At 38.1% G+C, this 22,378-nt stretch overlaps 1 protein-coding gene across 5 annotated transcripts in view; it reads right to left on the bottom strand.

Annotated features, from left to right (window-relative positions):
* The window catches only part of Fbxl17 (F-box and leucine rich repeat protein 17), a 489,427-nt gene extending 467,347 nt beyond the window's left edge, over positions 1–22,080 (bottom strand). Inside the window, exons 1-3 of one of the 5 annotated variants that reach the window (XR_015438886.1) lie at positions 17,994–22,078; positions 7,932–8,054; positions 4,574–4,831 (exon numbers count right to left, since the gene is read on the bottom strand). Coding sequence is in view for 4 of the 5 variants with exons in the window: in XM_087180688.1 (XP_087036814.1) it covers positions 4,574–4,831; positions 7,932–8,054; positions 17,994–19,019 (1,407 nt within the window). In the remaining variant the exon portion in view is untranslated. Of the gene's footprint in view, positions 1–4,573; positions 4,832–7,931; positions 8,055–17,993 lie in introns of all 5 variants that reach the window. The other 4 variants (XM_087180688.1, XM_087180687.1, XM_021255850.2 and 1 more) reach the window with 4 other exon arrangements.
* Between the last annotated feature and the right edge of the window lie 298 nt (positions 22,081–22,378).

The raw sequence follows: 22,378 nt of genomic DNA, 5'->3' as shown, positions 1-22,378 counted from the left end.
ATAAGCTTTCACAGCTACAAATTGCCTTCTGAATGTTGCTTTTGCTGTATCCCACAATTTTGGTGCATAATGTTTTCATTTTCACTCATCTCAAGATAATTTCTAAATTCTCTTGTGATTTCTTTTATGAACCATTGGTTGTGAAAGAGTATGTTTTTTAATTTCAACACATTTTAGTAATTTCTAGTTTTCTGTTATTATTCTCTAGATTCATTCTATTATGGTCCTAACAGATATTTTTCATGATTTCATTTTTACATATATTAAAATATATGGTCTATTCATAAGAATGCTCCATGTGCACTTGAGAATATGTATTTTGTTGTTCAGCAATGTATATTTCATGTGTCTATTAAGTGTACTTGTTTTATTGTAAGGTTCAAATTGTCTGTTCCAGGACAAGGAGGTAGCTCAGCAGGACAGTGCCTGTGGGCAACCTTGAGGACCCGAGTTTGATTCCCGGTACCAAAAAAATTGTCTGTTCCTTTGTTCATCTTCTATCTGGTCGTTCTACTATTGAAAGTGAATACTGAAGACTCCAACTATTAATGTAGAACTCTCTTCCTTCAAATCTTTCAGTTGTTGTTACATATAGAGAGATTATGTTGTTAGGTACATTTATGTTATATCTTCCTGATGGACTGCTGTATCTTTCTTATGGATTGAATCTTTTTTTTCTTTTTTTTTTTGCAGTACTGGGGATCAAACTCAGGACCTTGCACTTGCAAGGCAGCAAAGGCACCACTGAGCTAAATCCCTGGCCCATGATGGATTGAATTTTAACAACACATAATAACTTTCATTGTCGCTTATGAATTTTTTGAACTTAAAATCTATTTTCTTGATAAAATTGTCACTCCAGCTCTATTTTGATTTCTATTTGCATGGAATATATTTTTCCACCTACCTCTGGACTCTCAATCTCTATGTGGTTACCTTTATCAGACATTTTTTTATTCACATAGGTTTGGGTAACTGTCTAGTATTTTTTTTCTTCAACATCAAGTACTCACCTTAGCATTTCTTGTAGGGCAGTTCTATAATTAATAAACTGTCCTAGCTTTTTCTTATCTGAAGACTTCTTAATGTCAACTTCACTTTTGGACAGTTAGTTTGACAGATACAGAATTACTGTTAGACTTTTCTTTTGGCACTTTAAATATGCCAGCCCACTGTTTTCTGTCTTCTCTGATTTCTGATGAGAAATCAATTATAAATTTTATTCAGTAGTGCTTATTTTTGAGGAGTCATTCATCTGGTACTGCTTTCAAAATGCTCGTCACTGGATTTCAATAATCAAACTATAATGTGTGTTAGTACAGAACTCTGAAATTATCTAGCTTGAGTTTATTGAGCTTTTTGTATATAAAGATTTGTGTGTTTCAGCAAATTTGGGGAGTTTTGGACTTCACATCTTTAAGAATTTTTTTTCTGTCTCTTTATCTCTTCTCCTTCTGGGATTATTATAAGATAAATGTCGTTCAGTCACAAGTACTTCAGGTTGTCTCTGTCCAATTTTCTTTATTCTCTTCTAACGGCAAGTATCTTTATCTTCAAGTTTACTGATGCTTTTGTCTGTACACATCTACTGCTAAATCCCTCTAAGTTTTTATTTTAGTATTTGTAATTTTTGGCACCAGAATTTCTACTTGGTTCCTTTTGTATCTCTGCTAGTATTCTCTTTTTGTCAAATATCATTTTCCTGATTTCCTTTAGTTATTTGCCCGTGGCCTTCTTTAGCTCTTTGAGCATATTTAAGATATTTAAGATAACTGATTTAAAACATTATCTAATAAATCTAATGTCTAGGCTTCCTCAAAATAGGTTATATCAGTACAACCTCCCTTTCTGCATGCCATATCTGTTTCTTTGCATGCTTCAGACATTCTTGTTGAAAAATCTGATATGAGAAAATTACAAAATAATGTGGTACCTTAGAAAATTAGATTTTCCCCTCCTTCCCAGAGTTTGCTGGTTTTGGTTATACAAAGTGTAGTTTGTATTCAGCAAGTATTTTTCTTTCTTCTCACAATGCCCAAGATAATTTCTTTTATTATTTACTAGCACATATTATTTATATAGAATAGATTTCCATATATGCATGCAACATATTTTGATCATATCTGGGGGAAAAAAGGTAAGATACTTGTCTTTCTGAGACTGGCTTACTTCACTTAACATGATCTCTAGTTCCATCCATTTTCCTACAAATAACAGTACATTCTTCTTTATGGCTAAATAATATGCCCATTCTCTATACACACATTATCTTTAACCATCTATCCATTGATGAGCACCTAGGTTGATCTATAACTTAGCAATTGTGAATAGTGGCACAATAAAAATGAGTATGCAGGTATCTCTGTCAAACGCTGATTCTCATTACTTCAAGAAAACACCACAGTAGTGTTGCTGGGTCATATGGTAGTTCTATTTTGATCTGGAGAATCTCTATACTGATTTCCACGGTGTTCATGCTAATTTACACTCCCATCAACAATGTATAAAGATTATGTTTTCCCTACATCCTGGGCAGCATTTATTATTTTTTGTATTCTGATAGCCATTCTGACTGAAATGAAATAGAATCTCAATGTTTTGATTTGTATTTCCATGATGGCTACAGAGGTTGAAGATTTTTTTCATATCATTCTTAGCCATTTGTAACTCTTTGAGAAGTTCTGTTCATCTGCCCATCTACTGAATGGATTACTTGTTCTTCTGGTGTTAAATTTTTTGCGTTCTTTATAGTACTCTGGATATTAATCCTGTCAGAAAAGTAGTTGACAGAAAATTTCTACCACTATATAGGCTGTCTTTTCATTGTTGTTTCCTTTGATACAATCCCATTTGCCAATTTTTGCTATTATTCCTGAACTACTGAAGTCCTATTTAGGAAATCATTGTCTACACCTGTAACTTGAAGTGTTTACCCTATATTTTCATCTGGTAGTTTCAAAGTTTCAGGTCTTCCATTAAGTTCTTTGATCCATTTTTTTTAATATAGGATGGGTGAGAGACAGGGGTCTAGTTTCAATCTTCTACATATATTCCTATTTCTCAGAACAATTTGTTAAAGAATCAGTATTCTGAAAAAGATTTCCTTTAACGCCAAAAGCTTAAAAACAACTAAAACAAAACAAAACAAAACAAAACATTTTGCTTATTCTTTCTAGTTAGCTCTGTGTTAGGTCTACGTCATCGATGGCCTTGGCCTTAGTTACTGTGAATAGTGGCACAATAAAGATGGGTATGGGATATTGTTTTACTATTTCTATCAGAATACTATTTCTCATATAGCTGAAACCATGAAAATCTGAAGTAAACATCTAAATCACAAACTGTAAAGTATTATACATTCTAGAGAAGATTTACATTAGTTTCAAAGTTGTAAAATTTATGATGTTTAACTGACACACCAAGTCCTACTCTTTTTTTTTTTGGTACCAGGGACTGAACTTAGGATCTTGCACTTGTGAAGCAGGAAGAGGAACCACTGAGCTAAATCACCAGCCCTAAGTCCTACACTTTAAAGAACATTCTAAGTATGCTTTTATTCCTTTTCACAAATATTACAAGAAACATTCTCAGAAGTCTGTCTAAACTGGTACCTAGTGACGTATAAAGATTTAAATATGTAACACATTTAATCCAGTTCTTAATGCATAAACCTTTAAACGTTTCACTGTACAATATAATTCACTGAAAATTTCTATCAAAATAAGCAAAATCATGCTACATTCATGAAATGTATATTTCCTCATAAATGATTAATTTGCTTAAATATATTTTAAGAACTTCACAATACACTTTGCTCATGAATCATCCTGTAGAAAGCAAAAACAGACCAGGAAAATTATTAAAATAAAGGACTATAACTGGACAATTTGCCTTTGTGATGATATAAGATCCATCACAAATTGGTAATATTCTTAATATATAAATTGAACTGACAAACTCAGTAGTCATTAGGACACAATTAGGATAGGATCCCAAATTTCTCCTAATACTGAGCTTTCAGTTAATTTATAAAGTTAATCTTAAGGATCTTCACTGGTTCGGTGAAGAAGCTTTAAATGCCATTTCTAAAGGAAGGTGTATCAAGAACAAAGTATATATAAACCTGTTTTTAACATAATTATTGGGCCAAATATAGGTAAATACCACTTTTTAATTGATTTTATGATCTTCAGTCTGGACCTCCATCTTATGTCTTGAAATACTCAAGTATTTAAAAGCATATAAGTATGTCATCAAGTAACATAATGGAAAAATTGAAAATTAAGCTTTAAAGCCCTACCCAAACTGCTGACCTCTCAAACTGCATATTGTTACTTAATGTAAACTTTTGCATTAAATCTTTTTTAAAAAACTCATATAAAATGGTTGGTCAGAGAAGCTGATGCACATACTACAAAACACTCTAGTTCATGAACCTAAGTGAATACTCATTGGTACATAAAAAGATGACTCTCTTTAGTTGTTAAGCATTATTTTTAATATGACAACTTTTTAAAGTGCTGCTCCAAAAGAACAGTTTGAATTGCTCAATAAAATCATTGTTCAAATTTACCTGTTTGAGTCCTTCATCAGTAAGTTTGTCCTGGTTGCCTACATGTACTTTCTGAAGTAAAGGGCAGTGAGAGGCAACCGCAATAATAGAGGTGTCAGAAAGCTGTTTACACCTGTAGGCTGTATACCTAAGTAGTCCAGGACACTTAAATGCTAGAACACATACGCCAGTATCAGACATACTGCGACAATCAGAAATGTTGATTTCTATTATATTCTGACTTCTTGATGCAATTTTTTCCAATAATTCATCAGTGACCTATGAGAAAAAAAAGGCAATAAATTTAAACTGTTGCTAAATGTAGAAAATCACATTTTAAATTAAATTTCCCCCTATAATATTCATTAGATAATAGCATGAAAACATAATGAAAAGAAAAACCTTAATATTAAAGCATAACAAGAATTGTGGTATGGTTAAAAATACATATATTTGCTCTTTGTCCTCCAGTTTCTGACAGAGCTTCTAAAACCCTTGGAATTCCTGTCTTTTGTTATTTACAATAAATCCTTGGACCACACCTGAGTTGGTAGGAATTAGCTGACTCAGAGGCTGCCCCTAAATACTGCTTCCGGACTGGGTTGGCTACCTTAAGGATTAATCAGGTGATTAAAGGGTGCTGTCCTCCAGGTAGGACTGGAAATTAGGTTATAAAAACTCAACAAGGATACTCAAAGGGCCTCTGGTAAATACATCCATGTGACAGCAGGGTGCCATATCCCCTACCTTGCCCAATGACACTTTTCCATTTGGCTGGTCCTGAGTTGTATCCATTACAATAATCCAGTAAATATAAGTAATTTTCTGAGTTCAATAAATATGTATAGCTACTTATAGAATCTGAGGTCCTCACAGGAGGAACTCCTGAATTTATAGCGCTTTGATCAGAGGTATACATGGCTTCAGAGATATGCAACTGACATTGAAAGTGGGAGCATTCTGGTAAGACCCTTAACTTGTGAGGAAGGTGCTAACCTTGGCACACAGGGCCAGAAAGGAACTGAATTGGACACCCAGGTGACGTAGAACTGGTTGTTAGTGTAAAAGAAACTACACATTTGGAGTCAAAAGCAGTGTGAGAAAATACCAAGGAAAAATATATGTATTAATTTTCATTAAAAGCCTAAAAATGTATCCTTTTGGGGAAACAACACTTTAAATGTTCAAGCTTATCAAAAATTTACCACAAACAAAACTGTATTGAGATTTTAAATGTATTGTTCTCTCCTTTTAACCCAGTAAGTAATGTATATCAGTCATGATGTATGAATACTTTTTATACATATCAGATAATACTATTTATCATACATAAATTTCAATTGTTTTACTACTATCAGAATACTAACACATGTAATTCATAGCCTAGAAAATATACTATTTTGAATTTCAAAACACCAAAAACTCTACAGAAATGTCCATGTCAAAAAAATGTATTCAGAACATAAGTAACCTTAAAATTCACCTGGTAAAATATTCACACAGACATCTGAATTTTTTAAAGTCATTCTCTACATATTCCCTGACCAATCATCGCACTTCAAAGGGAAACAGAGTTAATGTTATTCAAATCCTTGAGGTAAAAATAATAAAGAAGAAAAATTCACACGAAATTTAAAATGGAAAAAGAAAAACAAAATGGAAAGTTGAGCAATAGTAGGAATAACAGCCAAAAATGAAACTGTTTGCTTATGCTTGCTGGAAACAGCATCAATGAAACAGCACCCTAAAAGATTAATAGAAGTCTGATATACCTCTCCTTTCGTTTTTTAATTTTTTCATCTCCAGACCTTACTATCAGCAGAGAACAGCTATTCTTAGTGTGATTTCTTATTAAATAGTTTAGATATCTAAGAGTCATGAAGTAAAAGGACCAATGGGTTACTTCACATGTTTTTCACTCTATTAGCCACAACTAGCTTCTCATTCTCTCTGGACACACATTTAATGAACTCAAGCAAGAACTAATTCTGTACCCTTACCAACAAGATAGGAAACAAAAATTGAACAACATATATAAGTGCTCGGGAGCACATCTGTTCAAAATGTGGCCATCACAAACTATCAATGGTGTATTAGAGCTGACTTATATTAACTCATAAGAGCCTACAATGTGTACTTCTCTCCAAATCTAAATTCAATGGCATCATATGTATAGACTGAAATTAGTTACAGTAAAATTATTTATACAATAGAAATTGGCAAATATTAAAAATCAGAACCTTCTTTTGGAAGCTGGTTGTTAAATATCTACCAGCATACCACAGTAATATTCCAAAGAGGAATTTAGAGCAGGTTTATCAGTCCAATAAAATCCTATTCTTACTGGATATTTTTATGTATTCCTAATGCCAAATATTATCAAGTTTTAAAGTATAAATCCAAAAAGTTCCAACAAACTGTTTGCAATAAGCACTATAAGTTCCAGAGGTCTATCAACATGAAGAAAGAAAATGTGGTATAAATACACAATGTAATATTTGGCCATAAAGAATGAAACCACGTCATTTGAGGAAAAAAAAAAAAAAGGATGACATTTGAAACCATGGTAAGTAAAACAACTCAGACACAAAAAGTTAAATATTGCACATTTTCTTATAAGAGAAACCTAAAATATAAAGAAATAAAAGGGAAAGATCAAGGAGAGATAGTATGAAACAAAAAGGCAGATGTTTTTGAGAACTGAAAGGGGATGGAGGACGAACACAAAGAGAGGCAAAGGAATTAGAAATTATCAAGATGTGTTATATACATGTACCAATTCCCTGGAACAAACATAATTATCATGTGCCAAAACATACACTAATAAAAAAAACACTATAACTTCCATATTTTTCCATATTTATGTAGCCATATCAATATATCGAACAGCTGTGTAATAAGAATGGGAAAATCTGCAAAAGGAAAGCTTAAGAAGAGCATATTTTAATAACTTTTATTTCTTCATCCTTGAAACACTGAAATAGTATCTCTTCATGGCACTGCTCAGAGCATCAAACGAATTACTATGCATAATGCCCTCAGAGCAATACATGACACAAAGGCAGTGCTACATAAAAGGCTGGCATCATTTTCTACTATTAAACTAATACAACCTCCCCCTAAAAAAGGAAATGTTTACTAATTTTCAAAAGTTAATGAAAAAAGGGGGAAGACATAAGGAATAAGAAATATTAAAAAGCAATCCAAAATTATCAATCTATGCTTAAAATTATCTTGTTCACTAAGCCAACCTAGCCTTAACTTGAATTTCTGAAAAAATTGTTAAGAAAACACAAAATTGTACATTAGTATTTGAACTACCTTGAATAACAACATGGAAGAGATTTTTGAAGGGGAATGAGATTGAGTATTTCCATACCTGTTGTCGACTACTAAGATCCAACTGCTTCCAAAACTGGAAATCTAAACAAAGGTCACGCCAGTACTTGCAAACCAATGATGCAGAAAGGCAACGTTCATCCAGGGATAAATTGGAAAATATCTGTAAATAAAGGAACCACATATGTGCTAAACATTTCCAAGGCACAGGAAAAGGCTTTTTATTAGTTAGAAAAATTAATTGTTTAAAACAGAAAATCATCTTGAATACAAGTGGCCATGGAAAAGTCACTATTAAAGAGGTAAGAACAGGAGCTAAGAACATGGACAGAGGAGAAAACAAAGGGATACTAGCATGTATGTATGTGTCTGTGTATTTGCTTGTATTAAAAAAAAAAAAAAAAAAGACTGGAAGGATAAGCCAAAAACTAATAAAGACTGCTTATCTTTAGGGAAAGGGAGAAAAGACTAGGAAAAAGACTGGGGTGAAAGTGAGATTAAAGTTTTCTAATTTGACCTTGAAATTATATGAACTTTTTATATGTGATTTAAGAAGAAACAAAACAAATTATAAGAAAAGCACTTTACCTCTATGGTATCTTTTTCCAGAAAGCCACAACCCCAATCTAATTCTGAGAAAACCATATGCAACAAATGTGGGGCACTCTACAAAATATCTGATCAAGATTCCTCAAAATATTCAGTTATGAAAAACAAGAAAAGGCTGAAGAGCTACCATAGTCCAGAGGAGATTAAGGCAAAATGACAACTAATGCAATCCTGAATCAGATCCTGGGAGAGAAAAGGACATTAAAGGAAAAACTGGTAAAATCCAAATAAAATTGGAGTTGAATTAACAATAATACACCAATGTTCACTTCATAGTTCTGGCAAATGTACCACAGTAAAGTAAGATAATAAAATTCAGGAAAGCAAATTGGGTGAAGAGTACAGTAATACCTGGGTTATTTAACTGAACTCATTCCAAATTCCTGTTCAAACACTGAAAAGTTCAAGAACTGAACATATTTTTCCCATAAGAAATAATGGAAAACAAGTAATTGGTTCTAAGGCCCAAAAATTTACACTTATAAATTCATTTTTCCAGAATTTTAATAAATTTTGCAATGAATTCTTTTTTTAACTGTATTGTGGTTCTCATAGTTTTCCTCTTAGCTTTATTGGTAGTATCACTTTTTGTAAACACGGTTACACTGGTGACACAAATAACGCAAAAAGAAAAGCACAAGGACGAATGTTTTAATGCAGTAACACAAGCACTACATGTTGTCTGGGTGAGAGCTGCTTATACTGAAGCATCACCCCTTTGTGTCCCAGGTGAGAAGTGACACGTGACTCACTCTTGGGCTCTACAGGTTTTTTCAAGTTGGATTTTCAGTTGACTATGGAGCAAAGTTAGGAACACTGAGCAGATTTTTTTCAAACATAGCTGTTTAAGTAGTGGAAATTTCGAGCTTGGAGCCATTGGACAAACAAGGTATCACTGTATGGGTAACTCTATAGTATCTTTGCACTTTACCTAACAGGACCATTGTGAAAGTTAAAAGTGTAAAGTTTGTGAACAGTGTCTGAAACTGAGTAGGAGTAAGTAGGACATAAACAATTTCTATCATAACTATGAGCTGAAATTACTTAACTTTGTATAATTAGAAGATGTAGATATCTAGTCTAGAATATCTATTATGTTTAAATCTTGAGTCTTGGGAAAACAATTGCCTACCCTTCCTAAACACTGGTTTTTCTCCCAAAGGGTCCAGTGAGAAGTGAAGAATATACATAGAAATCACCTAATGAATGTACCTCCAATACCAGCAAACATGCAGTAAGCCTATTACAGCCTTTCATTTGCACTTCTTACAAATGAAATCTCTGGACAACATACTAAAAGCAATTACCTCAGAACTCTAAAAAAGTTAATAATGGATGGACTACAGAGCAGAGCAAAAATCTGAAGAATGACAAAAAAAACAGGAATGAGTGTTCTCGGTTTGGAGGTGTCTGTTCATTTGTCTGTTTTTTCTTTTATCTCCTAGTTTGGAATTGAAGGTAGTCCCTGGTAGAACTGTACAGAAGGCACAACAGGCAAAATTCAGAGAAAAGGCCACCTTTCTGGACAGAGGACTAGGAAAATGCACTTCTGCAAGACACAAAATATGAGAAGAGTCTTCACTTTTTGTTTTCTTCCCTCTCCCTTTTTTCTTCCTAGCTTTCATATCCTAAATGCTGCCTCAGTAGCAGAACTACAATGTGGCAGCTGTGAGGGAACCTTAACTCCCAAAAGTAAACCCATACTTCTGGCCAAAAGAACGAGGAAAGGGAACTCTGTGTTCCAAAGAATGTGCAAGGACTCATTAGTTTTCTGACCCCTTCACCAAGAAAGCAGCCCAAGTCACAGAAAACTACATAGCAACCAAGGTAGCTGTGTATCCCTGACAGAAATTCCATCTTTCTAGCCAAAAAATAAAATAAAATTTTACTGGCATACAGCCCTGAACACCCCTTTTTTGCATGGCTGTGTGCCAATAAAACTTTATTTACAAAGACTGGCAGCATATTTGGTTTGCCTAGGTCTATGGTTTGAGACCTCTGCTTTATAATATATGCACTAGAAGTTATAAATTCTTTCTAATCAACACTTTAGCTGCATCTCATTAATGTTGACATGTACTGTTCAGTTTAAAATATTTTCTAACTTCTTGTGATGTCTTCCTTGATAAACAGAATATTAGAAGTATTAGATGACATCAGCAAAAATGACAGAAGAGGGAATTTCAAAAGTCTGTTCATTCACAAAAACAGCTTAAATTGACAAAAAGTGTCATGATCAACTATATTAAAGCTTTAGAACTAAGAACAGGTTTACAGAAACCAAGAAAATATTTAATCAAGAAAAAGGCAACTGAGTTTCAACACAAAGAAATCTACCAAATCACTACTGAATTATCAAAACTAAACAAAGACTTCAGTGACTACATACAAGGACCAGATGTTACAAAATTAGTTCAGAGAAGTCACTAGCAAACAGCAGAAACCAAGAGAAACAATAATAAATCCTAGGGAGGGGAAAGAATATAATTTCCAGAATTGCTGCATTGTGATATTCACAGTAACCAATTTAAAGCATACATAAAAGATAAATAAAATATATGTAATAAAATTATTTATATGTATATGTTTATATGACATGTATGCAAAGAACAAAAAACCATGACCTGTTACAAGAATAAAATAATTTAATAGAAATTCCCTATGAGGAAGCTCAGATATTGGACTTACTTGACATAGAAAATAAAGCAACAATTAAGTTATACTCAAAGAGATAAAGGAAATCATGTACAAAAAACTAAAGAAGGACTGGGAGTGAGGCTCAATGGTAAAGTGCTTGCCTGGTATGCACGGGTTCAATCCCCGGTACCACAAGGAAAAAAGAAAAAAAAAACAGAAAAGAAAATCATGAGAACCAAACAGAGATGTAGAGATGGCTCATTAAATAGAAAATATGGATAAAAAGTATAAATTGTGGAAACAAACCAAATAAAAATTCTGAAACTGAATCACACAATAACTAAATTCATAATAGGGATTCAATACAAGATTAGAACAAGCAGAAGTCTTAAGTAAGCTAAGACGGTCTACATATACTGGCATGCCCCACTACATCTGATGAATTAGACAATTTTTTTATACAGTACTAGGGATTGAACCCAGTACTGTACTACACTGTGCTACATGCCCAGGCCTTTTGATTTTTTCAGACAGGGTCTTGCTAAGTTACAGAATCAGGCTGGAACTTGTGATCCTACTGCATCAGCCTCCCAATTGAGATCATCAAATTGGGGAAGGGGGACTTCCTGGCCTAGCCAATTTTTAAATCTGCCTACATGGACACTTACTTTCTGCTAGACACTCACAGCCCCCCACCATCCCCCCACCCTCATATATAAATGTGCATAGCTTTTACAATAAACCAGGATGAGTGGAAAGATTATCCCTTACTGTTCTCATTTCCACAGTCTGCCTACTTGATTTATGGCTAGTGCCTCACTCTTCCCATTACTGCCAAAATCTCAGACTAGCAAATACGTGGTTTGGCTTTGTATATTTCCTACCATGTTCACCACTTTCAGTTGATTTTTATTCACTGTCGAAAATTGAGAGTCCTTTGGCAGCAAAGCTGGCTTTCCAAACTATAGTTCTTGCCACAAGTGCTGGCACAGAAGGTTACAGTAGAGGCCCCATTCAAAAATGCCATGGAGTTCCACGACAGTATTCTTACCTGAAGCTCTAAAAGTTTTCCTAAGAATAAATGCTTTCCAATTTTTTGTCTACCTTTGGTTAATTTCTAAAATCATTTCCAGCAATGTTGCCAGTTTATACTGGCTTTCTGTGGAAAGGATAATCTAAATTCTTCATGGAGCCATTGCTCTAAATCCCTCTTATGGATATTTTTATACTCATTCTCATTTTATATGAGAAAATAAGGCTTTGGGAGACTAGATCATTTGTTTAAAGAACTATATAGTCTTCAAGGACTAATTTATCCCTTAGCAAATAATATGCAAAGCATCCTCATTGTAACTGAGGGGCACCTTGTTTGGTTAGTCCTTTTTCTGCATGTCTTCTGGAAACATTTTCTCTTTTGTAAAAGTAAGATGACTATTACAATACACACATCATTGATTAAATTCATATGGATCTAGACAAGTTTCATTCAATGAAGAGAAAAGGAATTCAATAAGGTGATAAGTATAAAATAGGATATATGGCCAAAGATTACGCCACTTTTTTAGAACCTATTATGCTAATGTGAAATGCTTTCATATTTGCCTTCACTTACCCTCCCTTCCTTTCCCTATCATGTATATAACCAGGTATCCCAAGTTCACAAAGCAAGGCTTAAGGTTACCTTTTGACAACTACTCATTATAAGGAGGCAAAAATGACAAAATTCTTAAATGTGAAGTAAACAGATGAGATCAAGCATGGTCAGATCAACACATAAATAGACAAAGAAAATGTGGCATATATGCATAATGGATACTATTCAGCCACAAGGAAGAACAAAATTTTGTCATTTGCAGGAAAATAAATGGATCTGGAAACCATCATGTTGAGTGAAATAAGCCAGACTCAGATAAATATCATACGTTCTCTCTAATTAATGTGTGTAAACTAAAAAAAGATGACAATAAAGTAGAAAGGAGACTATTCTTAGACAAAAGAAAGGGAATAAGAGGGAGGGGAGGAGGTATAAGGATAATAAGTGGGATCGATATAAGCAAAATATATGCACTGAAACCCCTTCAAAAAATGTAAAACTAGGGAGGTGGGCATGGAAAATGAGGTGGGAGAGTGAAAATGATCAAAGTATGTTATGCATACCTACAAATCTACTAAAACAGAATTCATCAATCTGTGTGACCAATAAAAAAGTGAAAAAAATGAGAAGTAAACAAATCTCACATTTTGGTAGATTATTTAAGTTAATTAAACCCACTTAATATCCTTCAGAAAAAAAAAAGGACTCTGAATCTGACTTCCTAAAGTCACTCCATTTCAGTATTAATTAAAACCATCCTTAGAACTCCAAAGACATCCCTTCCACAGGTAATGTGGTAAATGGAACCTCAAATCAAATATTCATAAACAGTACATGTAACGTAATTCCTCCCGCTCACTAATAATCTACACTTAGAGCTTTAAAAAGAGACATTTTTCTTCTTTGACTTTCATTTCCACAGGCACCTGTTCATGTTTTTCTATCTAGAAAAAAAACAGATTGAGTACTTAAAATTTTCCTTCAAAATACAATTCTCTCATAAAACTGCCTTTACCACTGAAGCAACTAATGGTTATAAACCTATAAAAATAAATATTTAATATCTACTGACAATACCAGGGGTAAATGCTTGTGAGATGGTTTTCTAATAGTAGTGATAGATTTTAGGTTACCCCCATCCCCACCTAGTTTACTTTGGAAAAAAACAGGTCTGCTGACAGAGAGCAATATAATTTAAACATAAACCACAAAACAAAGTCTCTACTACTTAAACATAGGTTTCAATATACCAAATTACTCAAATAGGAAGTAGGTTAAAAAAAAAAAAGTTGCATAATGTTTCAGCCATATGACAATCTAATTATGGTTTCAATAGGTAGAGTTGCTGAAGGTTACAAAAGGAACAAGTAGGAAAAACAAAAGCTTCCTGGGCCAGGGATTTAGCTCAGTAGTTTCGCCGCCTGCTGACTGCTGGGCAAGCACAAGGATGGACGGGAGTTCGATCCCTGGTACCAAAATAAATAAATAAATAAAGACAAAAGCTTCCTAATTTGATCCAAAACAATCCAGTAACCAAAGACTAACTGTACCAGGTTTAACTACCTAAGAAAAATGCTACTCCCAGAGCTGACCTTTGAAGAGCCATTCTCTGCTTCTCAAATTTCTATATTTAAAGACCACACTCAACCCTATAGGCCCGATTATAAAATTAACTGCATACTCAGTGGTTTCGAAGTTATCTGGCATAAGCCCCACACAATTCAGGAATCCCTTTCATAAAATCCCTGAGAGTATTTAGGCCGCTGAAACAATATTCTGAAAAGCTCTCTAAACTTGTAAACACTGAGCTGAGATCCAGACTAAGGTCTGCCATTTACTATGATGCCTTGAGGTAAGCAAATTCACTTCACCATCCCTATCTCTATATGCATTAAAAGGGAAGAGCAATGACCAAATGATCTCAAAACTTTCTTCCTGTTCTGAAGTTACATAATTATTATTTCTAGTAAGTCTTACTATATATTTTTAAGGAAGAACTCATTTTATTTTTAGACAGCTCTAATTATTAGAAAAAACTTTCTAAAATTCTAAACATACTCTATTCAACACTAAAATTCCACTTCTTGAAATATACCCTAGAGGGCCAGGGATTTAGCTCAGTGGTTCTGCCGCCTGCCTCAAAAGTGGAAGGTCATGAGTTCGATCCCCGGTACCAAAAAAAAAAAAAGAAATATACCCTAGAAACATATAACCAAATGTGCGTAGAAAGTACCTATAAACATTATTCTTAATAGCAAAAAAAAAAAAAAAACAGGCAACATCCCTTGAGAAATACAATATGGTATAATACTATAAATTACTAAGCAGCAGTTACAAAGAATGAAAAAACTATATGCTCACTAATAAAGACCTCCAACCCATATTGTTAACAAGAAAGTTATGACGTACATTTTGAGGCCATCTATGAAAAAAACTATGAAGTTTTACATAGCACTTTTTTCAGTGACAGAAATGCTCTTTATCTCCACAGTCCAGGTCAGTAGCCACTAACCACATGTGAATATAGATTTCTGAAATGTGACTAATAAAACTGTAAAAGTGAATTTTAAATTTTACTTAATTCTACTTTAAATTTAAATGCACATAGCTAGTGCCTAATATACTAGACAGCACAGGTTTAAAAAAACAATTTAAATTGTTAATAGTGGTTATCTCTAGAGTGGAAATCGATGGGAGGGTAGGGGTGAAGCAAGGCAGTTTGGCTTTACCTTCATTATTTGGATGTTTTAAAATAAGAAATATTTATTATTTATATAAAAAAAAGAAAAGAAAAGCAACCCTGATGATATTAAACCAAAATTAGCTTACAAAGCCAGTAGAGTTTAGTTTTTCTGTTTTATCATATCCGGAAAAAATTAAGTAAGTAAATGGCAGCTTTCCCCTAAATCACCCTTTCAATCACATTTCCTCATATTTCTCTCACAAGTTCTTCCTCTGGCCCCTCATTTTTTAACAGTGATAGCAATTTGCTAATTCATAAGAACCAGTACAATTATGAAGGCTACTGAACCATTATCTGGGGTAGTGAAGCATACTTTCTAAGAACATTTTCCAATGTGGGTGAGGGATCTGTGCTTCTGTATGCACCAACCCTGCTAATAGCGGGGAAAAAATTGACAAAGCTCCCTAAGTCTTGTCTTCTCCAAGCCAAACACCAACAATCCTAAACAAAAGCAGTCGGAAGATTTTCACCATCACATGGCTCTTGTGTGGCTTAATGAGCAGTACCTCATTCAAGAATCTTCTTTTCATGACGTGGCACAGTCACCCAGATTCTGAATACCTGACTTATTCATTCATTCATTAATATTTACTGAATAATACTATACAGCAATGAATAAGATATCTAGGCACAGCACCTCTCCCTTCCAAAAGTTCTACTTGGGTTGGCAGACATTTGACAAGTCTCTATTTCAACTCAGACAATTCAACTCACTTCATACTGAATACCACTAGCATCATGAGATTTAAAGAATGTTTATTCAAGGTGGAATGGGAATCTACATAATATGCCCAATAATCCAACATAACAGTGCAAGTCCATGGGCAATTACTAAATGTGTTCCATAGACCAGGTTTGCAACAATCCACAACAAAAATGCAAAAAAAGAACAATGTAGTAAATAGAATAAATTTATTCTACAGAGTTTCTCTTTATTATGAGATCATGTCCCTTTTTTGACATTAAAATGTTCTCTACGTAAGCAGTGGCTTAGGTTGAAAGAAGTACCTGGTTTTTATTTGGTTTGTTTTTAAACAGTCTTGTTTGCCCAATAAGAATTCAGTACTGGCCAGGGATTTAGCTTAGTGGTGCTGCCACCTGCCTTGCAAGCGCAAGGTCCTGAGTTCGATCCCCAGTACAAAAAAAAATTCTGTAGTGAAAACTCTACACCAAATAACTATTATTTTATTCGTCCATGTCATTCAGTGATTTTAAGAATTTAAAGTTCCCTCTGCCCTAAAACACACTTTACACAGAGTAAGCAATTACTCTTTCAACAGATACACCTCCATAACAGTTAAATCACTGCATTTTGACACTGGAAATATACGCTTTCCACTGTTTCGCTGTATTAGTCACAAGAACATTCATATCACTGTAAAAAAGATGCAAACACACAGAATTATAAATGTGCAAAAAGTTAATCAAAAAAGTATATTGGTGTCAGGCAATTGTAATTCAAGGAAGTTACTTCGATAACAATAAAAGTATCTAAGTTCTTAACAAGTTTATTTCTGGCTAATCTTAAATATCAATATAAATAGGTTTATAGATTTAGAAAGCTCCAGAAAGGAAGAGATGAGGGTGAAAAGAAGAGAAAAAACAGTATTTAAAATCATCAGTAGCATTAACAAAACTGCAAAATTAGTGATCTAAAGTGACACAAAGTTCCTACAGGGCACTCTTCTTCACTCACCTCTCTCCCTCAAAAATACTGCTATCCTGGTAATCTGCTTTTATGTAAGGGTAAAAACATAGGAAAGCGATATAACATAGCATAAACAAATGGGGTTTTTACCTCAAGCTGGTTTAAATGCCCTAGTTCAAAACTTAGATCTGCCCTTTATCTGCATGACCATGTACAAATCATTCAACAGCTTCAAGCACCACTAGACTGTTAACTTCACAGGAGCAAAGACCCCTTCTGCCTGACTCACTATATGCTTTCTGGCCCAAAGCACTGAAAAATCAGTTTCTTCCTTGTATAAAATAAGGATGAACACTATTTGTCTCCCAGCATGAACTGGGAGATATGTATATAAAGCTGATCACGGTAAACACTCAGTGAAAGTTAACTATTATCAACCAGCAGCTATCCAACCTGAAAGTGCTGTTGGAAGACTTTCCAAAAATAATATGTAAAGCCATTACTCACCAAATATACATCGCAGAAGTTACTCTCTCTCTCTATCTCTACAAATGTATGTGTGTATATATATTTCACAGAAAACCTACAAATAGTTTATAAACCAATGGGTTAGGAATCTAATGACAGATGAACCCTGAATTGTAGGTAACGACTTAAACTATGAAAAGGCATTAGGTAGACTCCCAAGTTTTTCTACTTCTAACTAGGCCATGATCACAAGCACTCCTGGCTTGGCAGTCTCCCCTTCGGACGTTCCCCGGCGGTCAGAGACCCCCTCCCCTGCGCAGAAGGGGAGGAGAGAGAAAATCTCGGAGGCGGGGGCCTGGGTTAGGGAAAAGGGAGCCTCCCTGCGCCTCTCGCCCAGACCCACCTTAAGCAGGATGGACGGCGGTAGCTGGTTGATGTTTGGGGTTTCGGGGGGCGGCTCCCTGTGACAGTCGCAAGGGTTTTCGGGGGGCTCCTGACCGTTCGTGTCGCCGCATTCAGGCTGCTGCTTGGCGGACGAGGGGGCGGTGCCCCCGGCTCGGACCGCGTCCCCGCGGGCCTCGATGGAGGCGCTCTCGGAAGGTGGGGACGAGGGCGGGGAGCACAGCGGCTGCGGCGCGGGCTGCTCCGGGGCCTGGCAGCAGCCGGCGTCGGGGGGCCGCGGCGGAGAGGCGCCTCCCCCCGCAGGCCCGCCCCCGCCGCCGCTCCCGCCGCCGCAGCCCCCGCCGCCACAGCGGGGCTGCTTGCAAGGGGTGCAGGCGGGGACCCCGGCCCCCTTCCGCTTGCACACCATATCGGGGCCCGCGGGGGGCTCGGCCGGCGGCGGCGGCGGCGGCCCCCGGAAGAGCTGCACGGCGGCGGGCGGCCCCAGGAAGCGCACGGGCCCCACGCTGGCCAGGAAGAGGCCCCGGCCCTGCTGCTCCCAGGCAGCGGCCGCGGCCAGCCCCAGCTCTCTGCAGCAGGAGGCGGGAGACGAAGCGGAGGCGGCAGCGGCGGCAGCGGCGGCGGCCGAGGACAGCAGAAACCGGCGGGCGGCGGTGGCGCAGTCCTCCGCGGCCAGGGCCGCGTAGCGTCGCGCCAGGTGCTGAGAGGAGGAGGAGGAGGCGGCGGCGGCGGCGGCGGCGGCGGCGGCGGCGGCGTAGGCCCCGTCCCGCGGCGGCGGCGAGAGCGGCGGCTCCTCCTCTGGGCCGGCGGGGGCGGGCGCGCCGGGGCTGTGCACGATGAAGCAGAGCATGCAGGGTCCGCGGAAGAAGCAGTCCCGGCTCCGGGGCGCTGCCGGCTGGGGGGTCGCCTTGGCTGGCGTCCGGCGGGGCAGCTTGAGGAGAGGGCGCCGGCGGCGACACCAGCTGCAACAGCGAGGCCTCTTCTGGCTTGGACGATTACGCGGCTCCTTCGAGAGAAGGTGGCCCATATAGAAGGCCCCGCGGAAGGGGACGGGACAGGACGGGGAGGGAGGCCCGGGAGGCCGCTCGCGGCTGGGCCTCGGGCCCGCAGCGGGGTCGCCGGCCCTGAGCACACACGCGACGGCGGGGTGGGAGCCCGGGCGCCCGACGGGGGCTACATGCTTTGCCCAGGGAAGCCGGGAGAATAATGAGCGCGAGCTTTGGGGACGCAAGGGAGAAAGCGAACGAGCCTGCCGGCTAGGCGACCAGTCCGGAACCGGCCAGCCGCCTCAGTCAGTCAGCCAGCGTCGCGGCGGGGGCGACGCTGGGTCCTGCTCGGACCATTTTAACTGCGGCTCCGCCGCCGTCGCCGGCGCGCGCGCCCGAGACACAGCTCAGAGCCGCAGGAGCGCGCGGCCCGTTCCGGAGGGGGCGGAGCTGGTCGCGGCGGCGCGCTCGGGGCGTGGACGCGGGCGCTCAGCTGCTCCCCTGAGGCCGAGGCCAGACTGGCCCTGCTGGCTGGGAGGTGGCCGGCGAGGGTGCGGAGCTCTCGGGGTGTAGCGCACGCCCCTCCCTCTCGTTGCCCCAGGTTTCTCAGACCGTTGCGCGCGCCCCGCTTCTGAAGCGGGAGGAGACACTTCCGAGCCAGCTGTGTGACATCCGTTTCCACAGCCGCGCTGACGTTTTGAGGTGTAAGTTCAACAGCTGCCATTGGCCGGGAGCCGCTGGGCTCTTCTCCTCACCTTCCACTCCATCCTCGCCCCCAACTCGGAAACAGGCTTCATCGGAACCGCAAACTGGGTTCCACCGGAAGGCCCTCTGGCAGGAGTGGCAGATGCGCTGTCTTTGGGTGACAGCGCCCGTCATCACGGGAGAGGCCAGTTGGTTGTGCGGTGCCACTGTGCTCCTCACTTGTTTTCATACTTGTTGCATACTACGGCCTTTCCACAACTATTTCCAAATGAAAATATAGCAAAATACCTGTATACGGCGGAGAGACCGTTTCTCAACCCAGTGAGTCGCAGGCTACAAGCTTTCGGTGACTACCATTTGCACCTGGGGATTGTCTATCCATTATATACATCAGCCTTACCCGTGCAGTGCCTGTGTGACAAACCTTGATGGCCCAGATGAGAAAGAGGAATTCGGCCATTATGTTATAGTTTTAACTACAATGGAGCTACAGAGATAGGGGCGGTAACCAGAGCGCTTCGTGGTGTGTTGGAATTAGCTTTCAGAATGGAGCTATTAGGGGAAGCTTGGATATTGATGGGAATGTGCCAATATTGGTCTTAGTCCATCTTGTACTGCTATAACAAAATACCACAGACTGGATAAATTGTAAACAATTTTATTTGGCCCACAATTTTAGAGGCTGAGTAGTCCAACAGTATTGTCCAGCTGTTTTATTACAGTGTGGAAGGGATAAGAGAGCATTCAAGAGACACAAAGAAGGAAGATTGGTCTTCATTTTTTTTTTTAAATCAAGAACTCCCAAGATACCAGTAGTAATCCGCATATAAAGGTGGAGTGTTCAAGTCTTGTGCACTTTTCTTAAAGGCACCAGCCAGCACTTAATAATACTAAAATGGCAGTTAAATTTTAACGTGAATTTTGGAGAGGCTTTTCAAACCTTAGCAGACCATTACACAGGTAGATAAAGTAAGAGAAGATAAATAGACTGCTTTAGGGCAATGTCTCCTTCATTGTCCTTGGAGAGAAAGAGGAAAGGATAAAGAATGGGGACAGATACCTGGATGTTTCCGGTGGGGGAAAAAAAGTTCCCGTTATTTTCTCATGTTTTCTACCTGCCATCAAGTGAAGTCTGGTTACCTGCTGATGGGTGGCAGGTGTTTTTAGAACCTAAGGATAACCTGAGAGCACTGATTGAGAAGACAGTATTGTGAAATATTCAGGGCCCATCAGCTTAGAGACCACTTTTTGAGCCAAGACAATTTTCCTACTACAATCGCCAGCCTCAAACAGCCTTCACCCAAACATGCCATCAAACCTTTGCTATACTGGCCTTTGTCCAAAATGATTTTGATCTTAAGTCTGTCCTATTCAGGAATTCCCCTTACTGAACTTATTCATAATTAAATAAAATTCCAAGAAATTTAGAGGCAAAAAAATATGTTGAAATGTTTCACATAACCATTATTCACTACCAAACTACATTTATCTACAGGTATCTACACAGCTTTCATCCCACGGCCTGCATGTAAGAGGCTCTTACAGGGCCCCAGAGCTCCATTGGTGAGTGGCAGAGTTTGCTTAAGACCTTATAGCAATCCTTCGTAATCTCTTCTAGGCTGCACTTTGATTAATTCTAAAACTTTATTTATGTCAAAATTGTGTGCCTATCAGTTTCATACAAGTCAAACATATCTACTGTATGACCTAGCAATCTCACATTTGGTATTTATCCAAGAGGAATAAAAACATATCCTCAAAAATACTTTGTACAAAAATGCTCATAGCGAATTTATGTATGGTCACCAAAAAATTGCAAACAACCCAGATGTCCATCAGTAGGAGAGTACATGAACAAATTGGTATATTCATCCAGTGAAATACTACTTAACAATAAAAGAAAAAATAATACAAATGAATCTGGGAAATGTGTGCTGAATCAGACTCTTTGGAGTTGAGGTCCTGGAATCTACCTTATTTTCCCAAGGTTTGTATGTGATTCCTGTACAGACTACCTGTATACAGACTCATCAGGACTATGCATACAATTTATCTAAAACTAATTGTTTTCAGAGTTGAGTGAGGTGAATGACTGACACTTTTGATACAGTTTCTAAGCCATTCAGTCCTGAGCAGGTTGTCCTTGGTCTGTCAACTGATTTCTGTGCCCCGTTCTAAAAAATGACAGTTGTGTTAAGGATAAAAGATTCTGGGACCAGGGATTTAGTTTAGTGGTTCTGGTGCCTGCCTTGCAAGTGCAAGGTCCCAAGTTCGTTCCCTGGTACCAAAAAAAAAAAAAGATTCTGATATCTGTTCTCACCACCTACCTTCATGCCCCTACTACGCCCCAGAAAAATTGCAAATTTCTTGAGGTCTAGGATAGTCACTCCCCCTTTTTCTTTCTTTAACACAATATATAGCAGAAAGTCTTGTATAGTTTATCAGTGATTAAGATGCTGTTGTTATCTCCAAAACTGTAATGAGTTTTTTTAACTCATTACCCTAAGTAGTAATACTGATAAATATCCAAGAAACAGTCATGAGTTAGAGTTATAAATTGCAAGTATGAGACAGTTGTAGCACCTGATATGTTTGTTACTGGAAAGAATAAAACAGACTTGGACAGCCAGGAGCTAAACTGGTACTGTTAGCTAGGCCTTGATACTGACAACTGGCTTGGCATCATCAACTAAGT

Source organism: Heterocephalus glaber, unplaced genomic scaffold, assembly GCF_053883595.1.
Source record: "Heterocephalus glaber isolate CG9 unplaced genomic scaffold, H.glaber_assembly_v1.0 deba00001465, whole genome shotgun sequence".
NCBI classification, from domain to species: domain Eukaryota; kingdom Metazoa; phylum Chordata; class Mammalia; order Rodentia; family Bathyergidae; genus Heterocephalus; species Heterocephalus glaber.
The sequence above is the reverse complement of the archived record's forward strand: the minus strand, read 5'-3'. Positions and strand labels throughout refer to the sequence as shown.